At 40.4% G+C, this 15,039-nt stretch overlaps 1 protein-coding gene across 2 annotated transcripts in view; it reads left to right on the top strand.

Annotated features, from left to right (window-relative positions):
• The window catches only part of mcc (MCC regulator of WNT signaling pathway), a 153,169-nt gene that overhangs the window by 128,446 nt on the left and 9,684 nt on the right, over nucleotides 1–15,039 (top strand). For both annotated transcript variants that reach the window (XM_048619123.1, XM_020529509.2), the window contains one exon: nucleotides 10,213–10,335. In XM_048619123.1, coding sequence (XP_048475080.1) covers nucleotides 10,213–10,335 — 123 coding nt within the window. The remainder of the gene's footprint in view (nucleotides 1–10,212; nucleotides 10,336–15,039) is intronic.

Below are 15,039 nucleotides of genomic sequence, written 5' to 3'. Positions count from 1 at the left end.
ATGCAATGACAATTTTTTTACGCACTCACCTAACCTATATGTATCCCTCTACCGATGCTGCGCCTCCTTTTTACAACTTGCTATCATACCTCTCCTGGTGCCGTAAATTTATATACATTTACTCGCCTTATTCAGACCTAAAAAAGATATTTCTCTGGATCGTAAATAGTTGCAGCATTAATACCGATCCCTGTGGCACTCCATTGGTGACAGCATGTCAACCTGAAAATAACGCATTTGTACATAATCTATGCTTTGCATTCACTAGCTGTTCATACTAATACGTTTCCCCCTGCACAATGTCTTTTTATCATGTGCATTGCCTTATCAAATGTCCTTTGGAAATAAAGTCCACGGTATATTACATGACATAACAGGTAACAGAGGGTAGTTGAGGATATTGCAGTTTATGTGGTGTACATAGGTTTTCAAAAGGCATTTGATGGAGTGTCGCACAACAGACCTCTGAGTAAAGTTAGAGATTATGAAAGGGAGAGTAACAGTAGGAGACAATTTTGTATTCATGTCACTCAGCCAAAGTGGTTGTGCGCAGTTGCTTTTTGGATTGGAATATTATTTATACAAGGGTACTGGAAGGGGCAGTATTTAAAACCACTCCTTCATTTGTATATATTAATGACCTCAACTTGGCTCAATTTCAAACTTTGTGGTGACACAAAATTTGGAAGTATTTTGACTTTTGGGAAGGATAATGTTAACTTCAAAAGGACAAAGGTTGGTGTAATGAGCTGATAAGTGACAGAAAAGCATGAAAAGTTCGATTCTCATGGATAAGTGCAAATTATTGTGTGTCCATTCCTCTAAACCCTAAGTCGTCAAGTATGGATGAATATAGCTTCCCTTCTAGTCTAACTGGAAGAGCCCTATTGAGCAAACAATATCAAGTGAATTGCATTACTGCAGTTATTTTCAGATTAGGTGAACATGACCATTGTTAAATAGAGACTGTTAGGAGTGCACTAGCTTCAGGTCTGAACCCTACCAACTCCTCCTTTTACTTTTCCCAAGTCCCTGTGACATTACAGTAGATGGTGCTATTGCTGTCAATCAACTATTAACTCTTGGACGTCCATACACAAAATGTTCCCCAAGTCTCTCTCTCTCCCTCATACTGTTGTTGTTTATATTAACTGCTAACTCATCTTACCCCTCCCCATCTTTGACTTTACAAATTCAGATTTCGCTAATTAGGTCTCACTAATCTCTCTGAATGTGTTCCGTATAGATTTGGAACAAGAATAAACTGTTGGCTAGATTGGACTTGAACTGTCTTTCTGATGAGATCTGTAGTTCTCTCTTGAACTGTAGGGTCTTTATTCTCGTGTATTTCTTTTGCAGAGGTCTTGTCTAAATTATATATATTGCTTGTAGCTAGCAGTTTTTTTTTAACTTTGCGTTATCGTGAAATTTTGCACATTGTCTCTTAGTGATATCTTCCATGAAGTTGTATGCATCATATCTTCAATTTGTATCAGTGAAATTTGGTTCTCATTTTGTTTGTACATCTGTGCTAAAGAGGTAGATTTATTATGTCAACTTCTTAACTGCTTTGGGCTTTCCCTTACTTATCAGCAGTTCAATTATTAGTGAAACCAGCTTGTTCACTTCCTTGTTTGTGTTACCTGGACATTCATGCGACATCCCTTTATTGTTGTGGGTCCTTCTTTGAAGGAGGAAAATGCATTCTCTCAAGTGGTGTGGACTGAAGTTCGTTCTTCACAGTTTACATGTCATTTCAAACTTGTTGCAAGTGGGAATCTGATGTCTCTTTTAGTTTTGATAGCTATGGACAACATTTCAACCAAACCACTTCAGTTACAGTTTTCAATCTCATTTATGGTATGAAACAGATTTATTTTATTCCAAAGTAATTGACTTAAGGGAATTCTGTTCGGGAATGAGCTTTTGGAGCCCAGCAATATTTTCAACCGGCTTAGCATTTTGTTATTTAATTTCTTTTACTTTTGAATAAGATTGAGGTAAATACACATGCTTCTATTAGTAGTGAAAATTTTTGGTTGATTGTCGCATATTTTTAACATTAAATGTCTTTGAACCATGTGTTTGAATTCTGTTGGTTTTAAGCAGTGTTTTGTCAACCAGAGTTCACTATCTGATGAAATGGAGACATTTGCTCCCACTAAATTAAAATTTGAGAGATGCTATTGACATAAATGTATGCTTAGTCTGGGAAAACTTTGGGTTTATCCTCAACTAGAGACTGTTCACCTTCATTTATCATTTCCTGTGGGTAGTTCTTTGGTTTTATGCTTTTCTGTGGCTGTGTTCTGCTTTGGCACATTTGCTTACAATGAAAATGTAGTTTTAAAAGCTTTTTGCTGCGCATGGATAAATGTTTTCTTTGCTCCACAGTTTTAGCAAGGACTTTAATATTTAATGTCTGTCTTACCTGCTATCTCTTTTGTGGCTTCTACCTTAAGAAGTGAATCAGTTCTGATCTCCTGTGTCAAGTTTCATCTTTTCATAGGATTGATTTGTTTTGCGTCTAGACCTCTGATTGATTGACTCACTATCTGGTTTTCTCTTAAGTCAGTTCACCTTTGCACTGTAATGAATCTGACAAAGACTCATCCATTATCTTTAGAACAATCCAGTTGCTTATGAATTCTGACTTTGAGTCACCATCTACTAGCCTATAGAGATCATTGATCGTATCTTCTTTGAATTCACTGTTAAATGTTTTTCTGTTGAATCTTTTAGTTCTTAGTTTGGAATAATTGTCAAAGGCTTTCAGTACTATTTTGAATTTGTCTGGTGTTTCAGTTACCTTTTGGAGAGTAATAGCATCATTTGCTGTACTCCCAGTTGTGTACAGAAGTGAATTTAATTATTGAGGTGGGAAGGCGCTGGCCTAGTGGTATTGTCACTAGACTGTTAATCCAGAGATCTAGGGAATGTACTAGGGACCCGTGTTCGAATCCCATCATGGTAGTTGGCGAACTTTGAATTTGGGGCGGCACGGTGGTCCAGTGGTTAGCACTGCTGCCTCACAGTGCCAGGGACCCAGGTTCAATTCCACCTTCGGGCGACTGTCTGTGTGGAGTTTGCACATTCTCCCCGTGTCTGTGTGGGGTTCCTCCCACAGTCTAAAAATGTGCAGGCCAGGTGGATTGGCCATGCTAAATTGCCTGTAGTGTTCAGGGATGTGGGTTATGGTGGGGGACAGGTCTGGGTGGGATGCTCCGTGGGTTGGTGTGGACTTGTTGGGCCGAAGGGCCTGTTTCCACACTGTAGGGATTCTATGAATGAATTCTATGAAAAAAGTTCTGTCTTGCTAACCAGTTTAGAAGCTATTCTACACATCTGCTTCTGGAATATGCATACTTTCTGTAATAGTCTTCTTAAATTTTCTTTTTTTTTTCAGACCTGTCATGCAATGTCTGTACATTTATGGCAGCGATGCTGGATCAGATCTGTACATTATTTTTAAAATTACTGGCCTTTCAGCCTAAATTACTGCATAGTTTAAGATTTCCCCTTTTGTACGAGGGATGTTCACCTTTAACTTACAATCCTTGATGTCTAGTTGCCTTTGTGGCTAAACTTCAGCTCTGGACCACTCTTCCAGACTTCCACCTCACACTGTAGCCTGTATCTCTCCCTGGGAGTTGCAGGTTTGTTCTGATCATATACATCTTCTGTCAGATCTGAAATGCTTTGTTTTATTCTTTGAAATATTCTTCTATCTGAATGCTTGTGGGGTTCGCTCTCCTCAGTAATCAGCAGTGTCTGTTTGTCTTCAAGGTTTTTTGGTTCACCAGTATTTTGTTCTGATTTTTTTTTCTTTAAGATCTGAAGTCTAATTTCTCTTTGTTGGCATCAATTAGAAATAGTGCTAACTACTGCTACTTTCTAGGTTGTGGCAGTGGCCCACTGTTGTCACCACTGCTGCTCATGATGTTCTGTGTGGTTTTCTTAAAGCCTGAAGTTGTTCATTGTAGGTGAGCTCTAACTGCAAGAGTTGACTAATTACTAGGAGGCTTATTGTGTTCCTGCAGCTATTTATAAATTGGATGAGCGTGACCTAAGATTATTAGAGCACATTCGTCTCAGATCTGTCCCCTGAAAACTTCTTTAGTCTGAACAAGCTCCCATAACATCACCACAGTGTCCTTACTGTATTCAATTATGTGTGAATCCTTCCAGAACCATTTCTAACAAAAGGCTATATAAAGTGAGTGTGTATGTGTTTAAATCATTGAAGGTGGCAGGACAGGTTGAGATTTTGTGATGAGGGCTGAGTCATAGATTCATCTAGCACAGAAAGATGCCTTTTGATCATTACATCTGTGCTGAAACTTCTCAGAGCTATCCAGTTAGTCCCACTGCTCTACTCTTTTTCATTGATCCTGAAACTTTTCCCTTTTTTAAGCATTTTTCTAATTCTGTTTAAAAGTTATTATTGTTTTCAGGTCTACTTGCTGTTTAAGTGTAAGTTTAATGAATTAGATGACAGAACTAAATGTAATATCACCAGGTTTGCAAAATACACAGCTGGGTGGGAGGGTGAATTGTGTAGTAAATGCAGAGATGCTCCACTGTGATTTGGACAAATTGAGTGAGTGGGCAAATGCATGGAAGGGGAACTATTGTATGGATAAATAGGAGGTTACCCAATTTGGTAGCAAAAACAGGAAGGTGTATTATTAGATCGGGAAAGGAGGAAATGCGATGAGACTTGGAGACCTTTGTGCACTGAAAGTAAGCATGCTGGTGGGGCAGGTGGTGAAGAAGCAAATGGTGCATTGGCCTTCAATGCGAGAGGATTTAAAGATGGGAGCAGGGTTGTCTTGCTGCAATTGAATAGTGCCTTGGCGAGACCAGTATTGTGTGCAGTTTTGATCTCCTTTAGATAATGAATGATGCTCCGATTTAAGGAGGGAATGAAATGAAGGTTTACAAGACTGATTCCTGGAATGATCAAAGACCGACTGGATTGGTTAGCACTACATTCACTGGAGTTTAGCAGGGGGGGGGTGGTCTCGTAGAAGCTATAAAATTCTAACAGATCTTGACAGGGTGAATGTGCAAGAATGTTCCTGATGACTGAAGTGTCCAGAGCTAGGGATCAAATCTAAAGATAAGGGGTAAGCCTTTCATGAAGGAGGTAAGGAGAAATCTCTACATCCAGAGAGTGGTGAGCCTGTGGAATTCTCTGACACAGAAAGCAGTTGAGGCCAAAACATTGAACATTTTCAAGAAGGATTTAGATATGATTCTTGGGGCTAAAGGGATTTAGATTTAGATTTAGATTTAGATTTTATTGTCACATGTACTCAAGTACAGGAGTACTTTGAAAAGTGTGCAAAGTTGCTATTCACTGGTACCATCTTAATAAGACTGAATTAAAAGCAGAAGCAGAAATAAAAGAAACAGACAAAAATGCAGATCACTCCCCCACCTCTGCTATGAAAAACAAAACTACAAAGTCCATTCCTCCATCTGTGACACTCAGCCCCAAGTCCCTATGTGCCGCCACATCCACAACACCACCACCTCCATGATCATGTGTCCGGGCCCTGCCATGGACTGGAGCCATGCCACTGCTACTGGAACTAAGTTGCCATTCTTGGCGCTATTTTCCCTCCACTGTTGTCACTGCTGTGAGTCTGCGCTGGGCTCAAACTTGATGCTGGGCCCACCACATCAAAGCAGCCAGTGCCTCGCTTTGTCTTACGTTGCTGCCGCCTCTTGGGACCACCATTTCAGCAAAGGAACTTGCTGCTGCCGACACCCAGGGAGGAACCACTCCCATCACTGCCAGCACTCTGGAAAGGAACTTTTGTCTCACCGCCGCTGACACTTCGGGAAGGGGACCGCTCCCACCGAGAAAGGAAAGAAAAAAAGAGCAAAAGTAAATGAAAGAGAGAAGTGAGAAAGAAGTGGATGAGCCCTGGGCTCAGGAACTGAGCCCAAAAGGTATGGGGAGAAAGTGGGAACGACGCACTGAATAGGATGATCAGCCATGATCATATTGAATGGCAGAAAAGGCTCAAAAGGCCAAATAGCCTTCTCTTGTTCCTTTTTATATGTTTCTCATTTCAACCCAGATTTAAGGTGATTACAAATGAATCAATGTCATATAATCATCAATCATTCTGCTACTGGAAACAATCTCTGATTTACTATTTTAAAAATCTGCCTTTTTTGTTCTTTGCTGTAGTGAGGAAAAAAATAGTTTCTCTACTCTCCACATAACTGAAGTCTTTCACCCTGGTTGCCATCCTAGCAAATCTCTTCTCTACTCTCTCATTGGCCTCAACATTCTTTTTAAAGTTGTGTTTCTCAAGATTAGCCATAATACTCCAGCTGCAACCTCCTTGGTGTTTACAAAGATTTAGCAAGACTTCCTTGCTTTTGTACTCTCTCTAATTATAAAGCCAAGGCTTTCACATTGCTATTTTTTTTTAACCAGCTGTTTCAACTTCTCTTTCAAAGACTTGTGTCGATCCACCTCCAATTTCCCCATATCCATCCCGCCAGAATGAATCACTTAACAGTTCTTTGAACTATTTTTATACCATATGTCTATGTCCTCCTGAAGTCTGTTACAATCCTCTTCACTGTTAAGCACGTTTTGAGTTTCATATCATGTACTGATTAGAAGTTATGCTTTTTATCCTCAAATCAACCTCCAGCCTGAAAATCAACCATTTGCTACTGCTCTCTTTGTGTTGCCTAACCAGTTTCATATCCACTTGCCTATTGCCACTTTCATCCTATTGGCTTTAATTTTGTTAATAGGTCTTATTATTTGTATATCATATGCCCTTTACGAGACCATATACATCAACTGTTATACCCTCATCTGCCCTCTTTTGATATTTCCATTAACTTAGTAAAGTTAGTTAAACACTTCTGCCGACAGCAAATTCATTTTCATTTATTAACCCACAGATGATACTTTGGCTGTTAGCATTATTTATCCAGAGGAAATTGTGACTCGATCTATACTAGATATTGGGCAATCAGTTGCAATAGAGGTAGGTGGAAGCACAGTGGTAATGTCACTAGATTTGTAATCCTCAGACCCAGGCTAAAGCTGTGAAGAGTCCCACCATGGTAGCTGCTGGGATTTAAATTCATAGCATAATATCTGGAGCATAAATCTATTCTTGGTACTGGTTATGACCATTGTTGATTATTGTAAAAATCCATCTGGGGAGGAAGTTTGCTGTCCATACATTTGCCTGTATGTGACTCCAGATGTACAGCAATGTAGTAGACTCTTAAAAGTCCTGTGAAATGGCTGAGTAAGTCATTCAGTTCAACAGTTGCTGGCTTTGCCATGTCCCATGTGAATCATACATTTTAAAAAAAAACACACAATGAGAAGGGGTTGAGAGAAACGGTGGTCAGAATGTCATTGGGACACTTACAAAAGCTGGCACCACATCTACAGATGGTATACCAGGTTGCACTGTCTTATGTCTCAAGAAATGAGAGATCTTGGGAAGTGATTGCTGAGCCCCTTGGTGAGATATTTGTATCATCTATAGCCACGGGTGACATGCTGAAATACTGGAGGATGGCTAGCATGGTGCCGTTATTTAAGAAAGGTGGTAAGGAAAAGCTAGAGGAAATAGAGACCGATGAGCCTGACATTAGTGGTGGGTAAGTTGTTGGAAGGGATTCAGAGGGACAGGATTTACATGTATTTGGAAAGGCAAGTGCTGATTAGGGATAGTAACCATGGCTTTGTGTGTGGGATATCGTGTCTCACTAACTTGGAATGAGATTTTTGAAGAAGCAGCAAAGAAGGTTGAAGGCAGAGTGATGGATATTGCTGTGTGGACTTCAGCAAGGCGTTCAACAAGGTTCCGCATGGTAGACGGTTTTGCAAGGTTAGATCATATGGAGTACAGGAAGAGCTAGCCATTTGGATACAAAATTGGCTGAAAGGTAGGTGACAGAGAATGGCGTTGGAGGGTTGCATTTTAGACTGGAACATGTGACCAGTGGTGTGCCGCAAGAATTGGTACTGGGTCCACTGCTTTTTGTCGTTTGTATAAATGATTTGGATATGAATATAGGAGGTATGTTACTAAGTTTGCAGATGACACCAAAATTGGTCATGCAGTTTTACAGCGAAGAAGGTTACCTCGGAATACAACGGGACCTTTGTCAAATGGGCTGACGGGCTGAGGAGTGGCAGATGGAGTTTATTCTAGATAAATGTGAGGTGCAGCAGTTTGGTAAGGCGAATCAGGGCAGGAATTACACACTTAATGGTAAGATCTTGGGGAGTCTGGCTAAACAAAGAGATGCTGGGTTGGACTTGTCCTGCTTTTTATGTACAAGATATATCTGGACAGTTTTCCACGAGATGTCAGTGTTGTAGTTATACCGAAACACTTGGCTTGGAGAGCAGCAACTTCTGGAGCACAGGTCTTCGGTCCTATTGCTGGAATATTGTCAGGGCCCAGAACATTTGCAGTACCCAGTGCCTCCAAACATTCTTGAAATAGAAACACAGAAAACAGGAGTAGGATTCAGCTACTCGGTCCTTCTTACCTGCTGTGTCATTTAACTGGGGTTCAAGTACCTAGCTCTTTGAAACTTGTGTCACAGGTAGACAGGGTGACTAAGAGAGCATTTAGCACCTTGGCCTTCATTGCTCAGACCTTTGAGTATAGGAGTACAGTTCTGGTCACCCTGCCAAAGGAGGCATTATTAAATTGGAGAGGATTCAGAGAAGATGTTGTTGGGATGGAGGGTTTGAGTCAGGAGAGGCTGGGTAGGCTGCGACTTCTGTCACTGGAACATAGGAGGTTGAGAGGTGACCTTAGAGGTACATAAAATCATGAGGGACATAGATAAGGTGAATAGGAAAGATCTTTTCCCTAGAGTGGGAGGGTTCAAAACTAGAGAGCATAATTTAAAAGGGAGTTGAGTGGCAACTTTTTCATACAGATTGTGATTTATATTTGGAATGAACTGCCAGAGGAAGTGGTGGATGTGGGTACCGTTAGAAAATTTAAGACATTTGCACAGGTACATGAATGGGAAGGGTTTAGAGGGATATGGGCCAAATGCAGGCAGGTGGGACTAGTTCAGTTAGAGATACTTGATCAGCATGGAATAGTTGGGCCGAAGGGTCTGGTTCCGTGCGCTGAGTCTGTGACTCCATTAATGCAATTTTGTGGTGCTAATTCAAAGTTCCTTGAAAGTGGAGTCACAGGTAGACTGGGTAGTGAAGAAGGCATTTTGGTATGCTTGCTTTTATTGGTCAATGCATCATGTATAGGAGTTGGGAGGTCATGTTGTGGCTGTACAGGACATTGGTTAGGCCACTTTTGGGAATACTACATTTAGTTCTGGTCTCCCTGCTATAGCAAAGATGTTGTGAAACTTGAAAGGATTCAGAAAAGATTTCCAAGGATGTTGTCGGAGTTGGAGAATTTGATCTATAGGGAGAGGCTGAACAGGCTGGAGCTATTTTCCCTGGAGCGTTGGAGGCTGAGGGGTGACCTTATGGAGGTTTGTAAAATCATGTGGGGCATGGATAGGATGAATTGCTAAGGTCTTTTCCCCAGGATAGGAGAGTCCAACACTAGAGGGCATAGATTTAAGATGAGAGGGGAAAAATTTAAAAGGGGTGGGCAGTGTGCTAGTGACAGTAATAATCAGGTCTGTTCAGTTTTGGTAATCCAGTGATCAGTCAAGTCTGGTTAGTGGGTGGGAAGTTGGGTCTGTTTGTGGTGGGTGGGAAAGTCAGCTCTGGTCAGCGTAATGAGTAAGTTGTGTCTGATCATTGCATGGAGAGGCGTGTGTTGGTGGTTCGGATAGATGCATATGGTCAGGTGGAAATGTAGTCTGATCTGGTTGCGCTGGCATGAGGGAAGTTTGGACTGTTCGGGGAGGGGGTATTTGAGTGTGGTCAGGTAAGAGGGTAATGAAGAGCCATTGCAGTCTGATGGGCCAAATGTCCGTCTTGTATATTATAAGCACATGAAACCTTTTAATACGTAGTTGTTGAAGCCATGTCCACTGATTACTGTTCAAGAGAACATTTATATAAACATTGAGAAAAAAATTAGCGAGGAAAACAGACAATGTAGAAGCTTCTAATCGGGGAGCTAATATCTGTTCTTCTATGATGGCTTGAATGGTCTGTTTCATATGAAAATTTGCATGATGTTCTGTTTATTCCTGTATTTTGGTGCACAGAGAGAAAAAAATGAAATCCCGTGTTCAAGAATTGGTAACTGCTTTAGAACGAATGACAAAAAGCAGTGAAGTGCGACATCAGCAGTCTGCCGAATTTGTTAATGACCTCAAACGAGCAAACAGGTATGTAAGTTGGTAAAAGAAGAATAATTTTAATATAATACTTTTCCTGGTGGAAGATCACATGTTATTTATATTTCTGCACCATTTGCTAATTGGAAATAGGATTGGTGGTAGGAAGAGAGAGCCAAAATGAACATAGGCCCCTTGGAAAATGTGCTGGGGAAGTAATAACGTAGAAATAGGAAATAGCGGAGGAGTTTTAAAAATTACTCAGTTTTACTGTGAAAACTGATGCCGTTGGCATTCTTAAAACACTAAATAATCAAGGGGCAAAAGTGGGGGAGGAAATAAATAAGATAATTATGATGGGAAAACAAATTCTGGGAAAACTAATGGAGCTAAAGGCCGATAAGTCTTCTGGACCTGATGAATTGCATCCACGGATATTAAAGGAATTTATTACAGAAATGGTGAATGCACTGGTAGTAATCTCCCAGGAATCATTATGTCCTGGACAAGTCCCAGAGGATTGGAAAACTGCCAACATAACAACTTCATTCAAAACGAGAGGAGCCAAAAAGTGGTATCTGTAGGCTACTTAGCTTAATCATTGGCAATATATTCAAATAAGTTACACTTAGACACAAATAACATAAGGAAGCAGAGTTAGCTTGGTTTCATAAGTAGAAATCATGTTTGACAAATTTATTGGAATTTTTTTGAGGCGGCAACAAGTCGGATAGATGAAGGGGAGCCAGTACCTGTAATATATTTGGATTTCCAAAAGACGTTTGATAAGGGATCACAAGGGAGGCAATGGCCAAGTGGTGTTATCATTGTCTGTAAATCCAGAGACCTGGATAACATTCTCGGGACCTGGGTTCGAATCCTGCCACAGCAGATGGTGGAATTTGAATTCAATAAAATATCTGGAATTAAGAATGTAGTGATGACTGTGAACCCATGGTCGATTGTTGGAAAAACCCATCTGGTTCACTAATGTCCTTCAGGGATGGAAACTGCCATCCTTACCTGGTCTGGCCTACATGTGACTCCAGACCCACAGCAATGTGGTTGACTCTTAACCTCCCTCTGGGCAATTAGGGATGGGCAATAAATGCTGCCTTGTCAGTGAAGCCCTCATCCTGTGAATGAAGAAAAAAAACAAACACAGCCCATGGTGTTAGAGGTAGTAAATTAGCATGGATAGAGGATTGACTAAGTAATAGAAGACAGAGTCGGGATAAGGGGAGCATTTTCAGGATGACAAACCACAACTCGTAGAGTGCCACAGGGGTCATTGAGAGGGCCTGAGGTTCCATATACACACACACAAACCACACACATTATTGTCAAGGTTGGGGATGACACAAAAATAGGTAGGAAAGCAAGTGGTGAGGATCACATCAAGTCTACAGAGGGATGTAGACTGGTTACGTGAGTGGGCAAAAACTTGACAGATGGAATAAAATGTGGGTAAATGAGATTATACGCTTTGTTAAGAAGAATAGAAGAGCTGAATAAAGACTGCAGAAAGCTGCAGCATAGAGGGATTTGGATACATTTGTGCATGAATCACAACTGGCATTAAAGTTTAAATAATCGAGAAAAGAGATCGTATATTGGATTTTATTTCAATGGAAATGAAGTACAAAAATAGGGTCGTTTTGATGAAAGTGTACAAGGCACTGGTTAGACCTCATCTACGATCCTGTGGACAATTTGGTCCCTGATCCCAGGAAAAATCTATTGGCATTAGAAGCAGTCCAGGGAAGGTTCACTAAGTTGATCCCAAGGATGGACAGATTTACTTACGAGGAGGGCTTGATTAAAATGGACCTGTACTCATCGGAGTTTAGAAGACTGATAGGTGATGTTATTGAAACATGTAGGGTTCTTGCGTTTTTCAGGGTAGTTGTTGAAAGGTCATTTCACCTTGTAGAGAGTCTGGGACTACAGAACATAATCTTATTATAAGGGGCCACCTATATAAGACAGATGGAGAGGAATTTTTTCTCTTGGATTTATGAATCATAGAATCCGTACAGCAGGAAACAGGCCATTCAACCCAACAAGTCTGTACCAACTCTCCGAAGAGCATCCCACGCAGAATCACTCTCCTACCCTATCCCTGTAATTCTGCATTTCCCGTGGCTAATCCACCTAACCTACACATCCCTGGATACTATGAGCAATTTAGCATGGACAATCAACCTAACCTGCACATCTTTGGACTGTGGGAGGAAACCGGAGCACCCGATGGAAACCCACGCAGACAGTTACCAGAGGCTGGAATTGAACCCGGATCCCTGATACTGAGGCAGCAATGCTGAATCTCTCTTCAACCATCATACCCCCAATCCCTGGAATCAATCTAGTGAACCTCCTCTGAACTGCCTCCAACGCAACCATATTCCTCTTCAAGTAAGCGGACCAAAACTGAATGTAACACACACTAATGTTTTGTATAGCTGCAGTAACACTTCCCTACTTTTAAACGTTATACTTCTGGTAATAAATGCCAAAATTCCACTTGCCTTCTTTATTACCTGCTATACATGCATACAGCTTTCTGTGATTCATGTATGAGGACACCTAGATCCCTTTGAATTAAAGATCCCTCCGTACTTAAGCACTTTGAAGTTTCTTTCCGTTTACGTTGAAGCACTTTGAAGTTTCTCCCCATTTAGATAAGTTGCTCTTCTGTTCTTCCAACCAAAATGGATAATCTCACATTTATCCACGTTAAACTCCATCTCATTTTGTATCCTGTCCCTCCAGAAATAAATCACGATACTCTTTTCTTATCAGCTCCTGTTTATTTTTTGATATATGTACCTAGCTTAGCAGGTTTCAATGCTTTATCTTATTTGGTTTCATACCTTCTAGTAAATAACTTGAATCTTTTATTCTTTCTATCAACATTAATTATTTCATACTTGGTTAATTTAAATTTTATTTGCCATTCATTGTACACGCTCTGCAGATCTGTTTGTCCTTTTTTTTTTGCTGGAGTCCACTACTTTATTAGCTATGTTGCTAAATTTGGTGGCATCTGCATTTTTTTGATGACGTATCTTCATTTTCTTAGATTATAATGCATATTTAAAATAAATGAACAAACACTGGCATGGATCTCTTCCAGACACCATTTTCTGCTAATTCAATTCTCCTGTCCTCCAGAGGAGTAATTCTATTGTTGCATACTAGTCTTTGTGTTTTAATTTCAAATTCCAGCATTTGTTCTTTTTGTCATCCATGATTGTCCTCCACAGCATGTAATTTTTATTTTAGAATCATAGAGTCATTCAGCATGGAAACAGACTCTTTGGTTCAACCAGTCCATGCCAACCACAATCCCAAACTAACCTGCCTGTGCTTGGCCTATATCCCTCCAAACTTTTCTTACTCATGTACTTGCCCATATGTGTTTTAAACATTGTCACTGGGCCTATAGCCACCACTTCCTCTGGAAATTCATTCCATAAACAAACCAGTCTCTGTAACAAAAAAAATGTCCCCAATGTCTTTTTTTAATGTCTTTCTTTTATCAGTAAAAATATGTCCCCCAGTCCTGAAATCTGTCCCCCACCCCACGGAAAAGACACTTGCCATTCACCTTTCTCGATACCCCTCATCCTCTTTTAAACTTCTATAAGGTCACCTTCCAACCTCGTACACTCCAGTGGAAAATGTCCCAGCCTACCCAATCTATTTTTATAACTCAAACCCTCCTTTCCTGGCAACATCCTCGTAAATCTCTTCTGAACTCTTTCTAGCTTAATAATATCCTTCCTACAATAGGGTTATTTTCTAAAATAAAAATACTTTTTTTTTCTTTTTCTTCATCTCACTGTATGTTGCTCTGATATGATTAACTCTCTGGAACATTTTCTATGTGGCATTTTTACAATGTATGAGCTGAGATGATGGATGTCTGCACAGTATTTGGCCAAGCATGATCTGATTCACATGTGACATCTAGACGTTTTCTGGTAGTTAAGATCTCTGTCAAGAGAAACAAATCTGGCTGACTTGCTTCTCCCTGCCCTTTCTTCCTAGAGTGCTGAGTTCACTTGTAGCATCCTAACTACTGTCACGGCTGTGATCAATTAATTCAGCACAGACTACCAATAGGACCTTGAACTTTCCGGTCTGCATGACTTAGTTCCACACTATGCACTAGGAATTAAAGTGGAGAAGAGTTTTTTTTTAAAAATATCTATCCCTCAGTTTAGGGTGGGGGGGTGAACTGTCTAGCACATTGGGACTTAGCACTCTGATTTTCCATCATTGGGACTTAATGCATAGAATTATAAAATCATACAGTACAGAAGAGGCTGTTTGGCCCATTGAATCTGTAATTGCTGAAAATACAAACCACCCACACTTGTCCCACTTCCTCACAGTAGGCCCATAGCCTTGAATGTTATGACACTTCAATTGCTCATCCAAGTACTTTTTAAAGTTTGAGGTTTCCCACCCTGGACCCTTACGACCTTCTGGGTGAAAATCGTTTCCTCCTCCTTTCACTTTAAAATTATGCCCTCTTGTTATTAATCCTTTGATTGAGGGAAATAGCTGCTTTCAATTCATGCTGTCCATGCTTCTCATAGTCTTATGCGCCTGGGGAGTGTTGCTGAACAAAGAAACCTTGGAGTGCAGATTCATAGTTCTTGAAAGTAGAGTCATAGGGAGATAGGATAGTTAAGAAGGCTTTTGGTATGCTTACTAATAGTGATCAATGCATTGAGTATAGGAATT

This window comes from Rhincodon typus, chromosome 3, assembly GCF_021869965.1.
Source record: "Rhincodon typus isolate 14 chromosome 3, sRhiTyp1.1, whole genome shotgun sequence".
Lineage (NCBI taxonomy): Eukaryota > Metazoa > Chordata > Chondrichthyes > Orectolobiformes > Rhincodontidae > Rhincodon > Rhincodon typus.
Note: the sequence above shows the minus strand (reverse complement) of the source record. Positions and strands in the feature narration are given on the sequence as shown.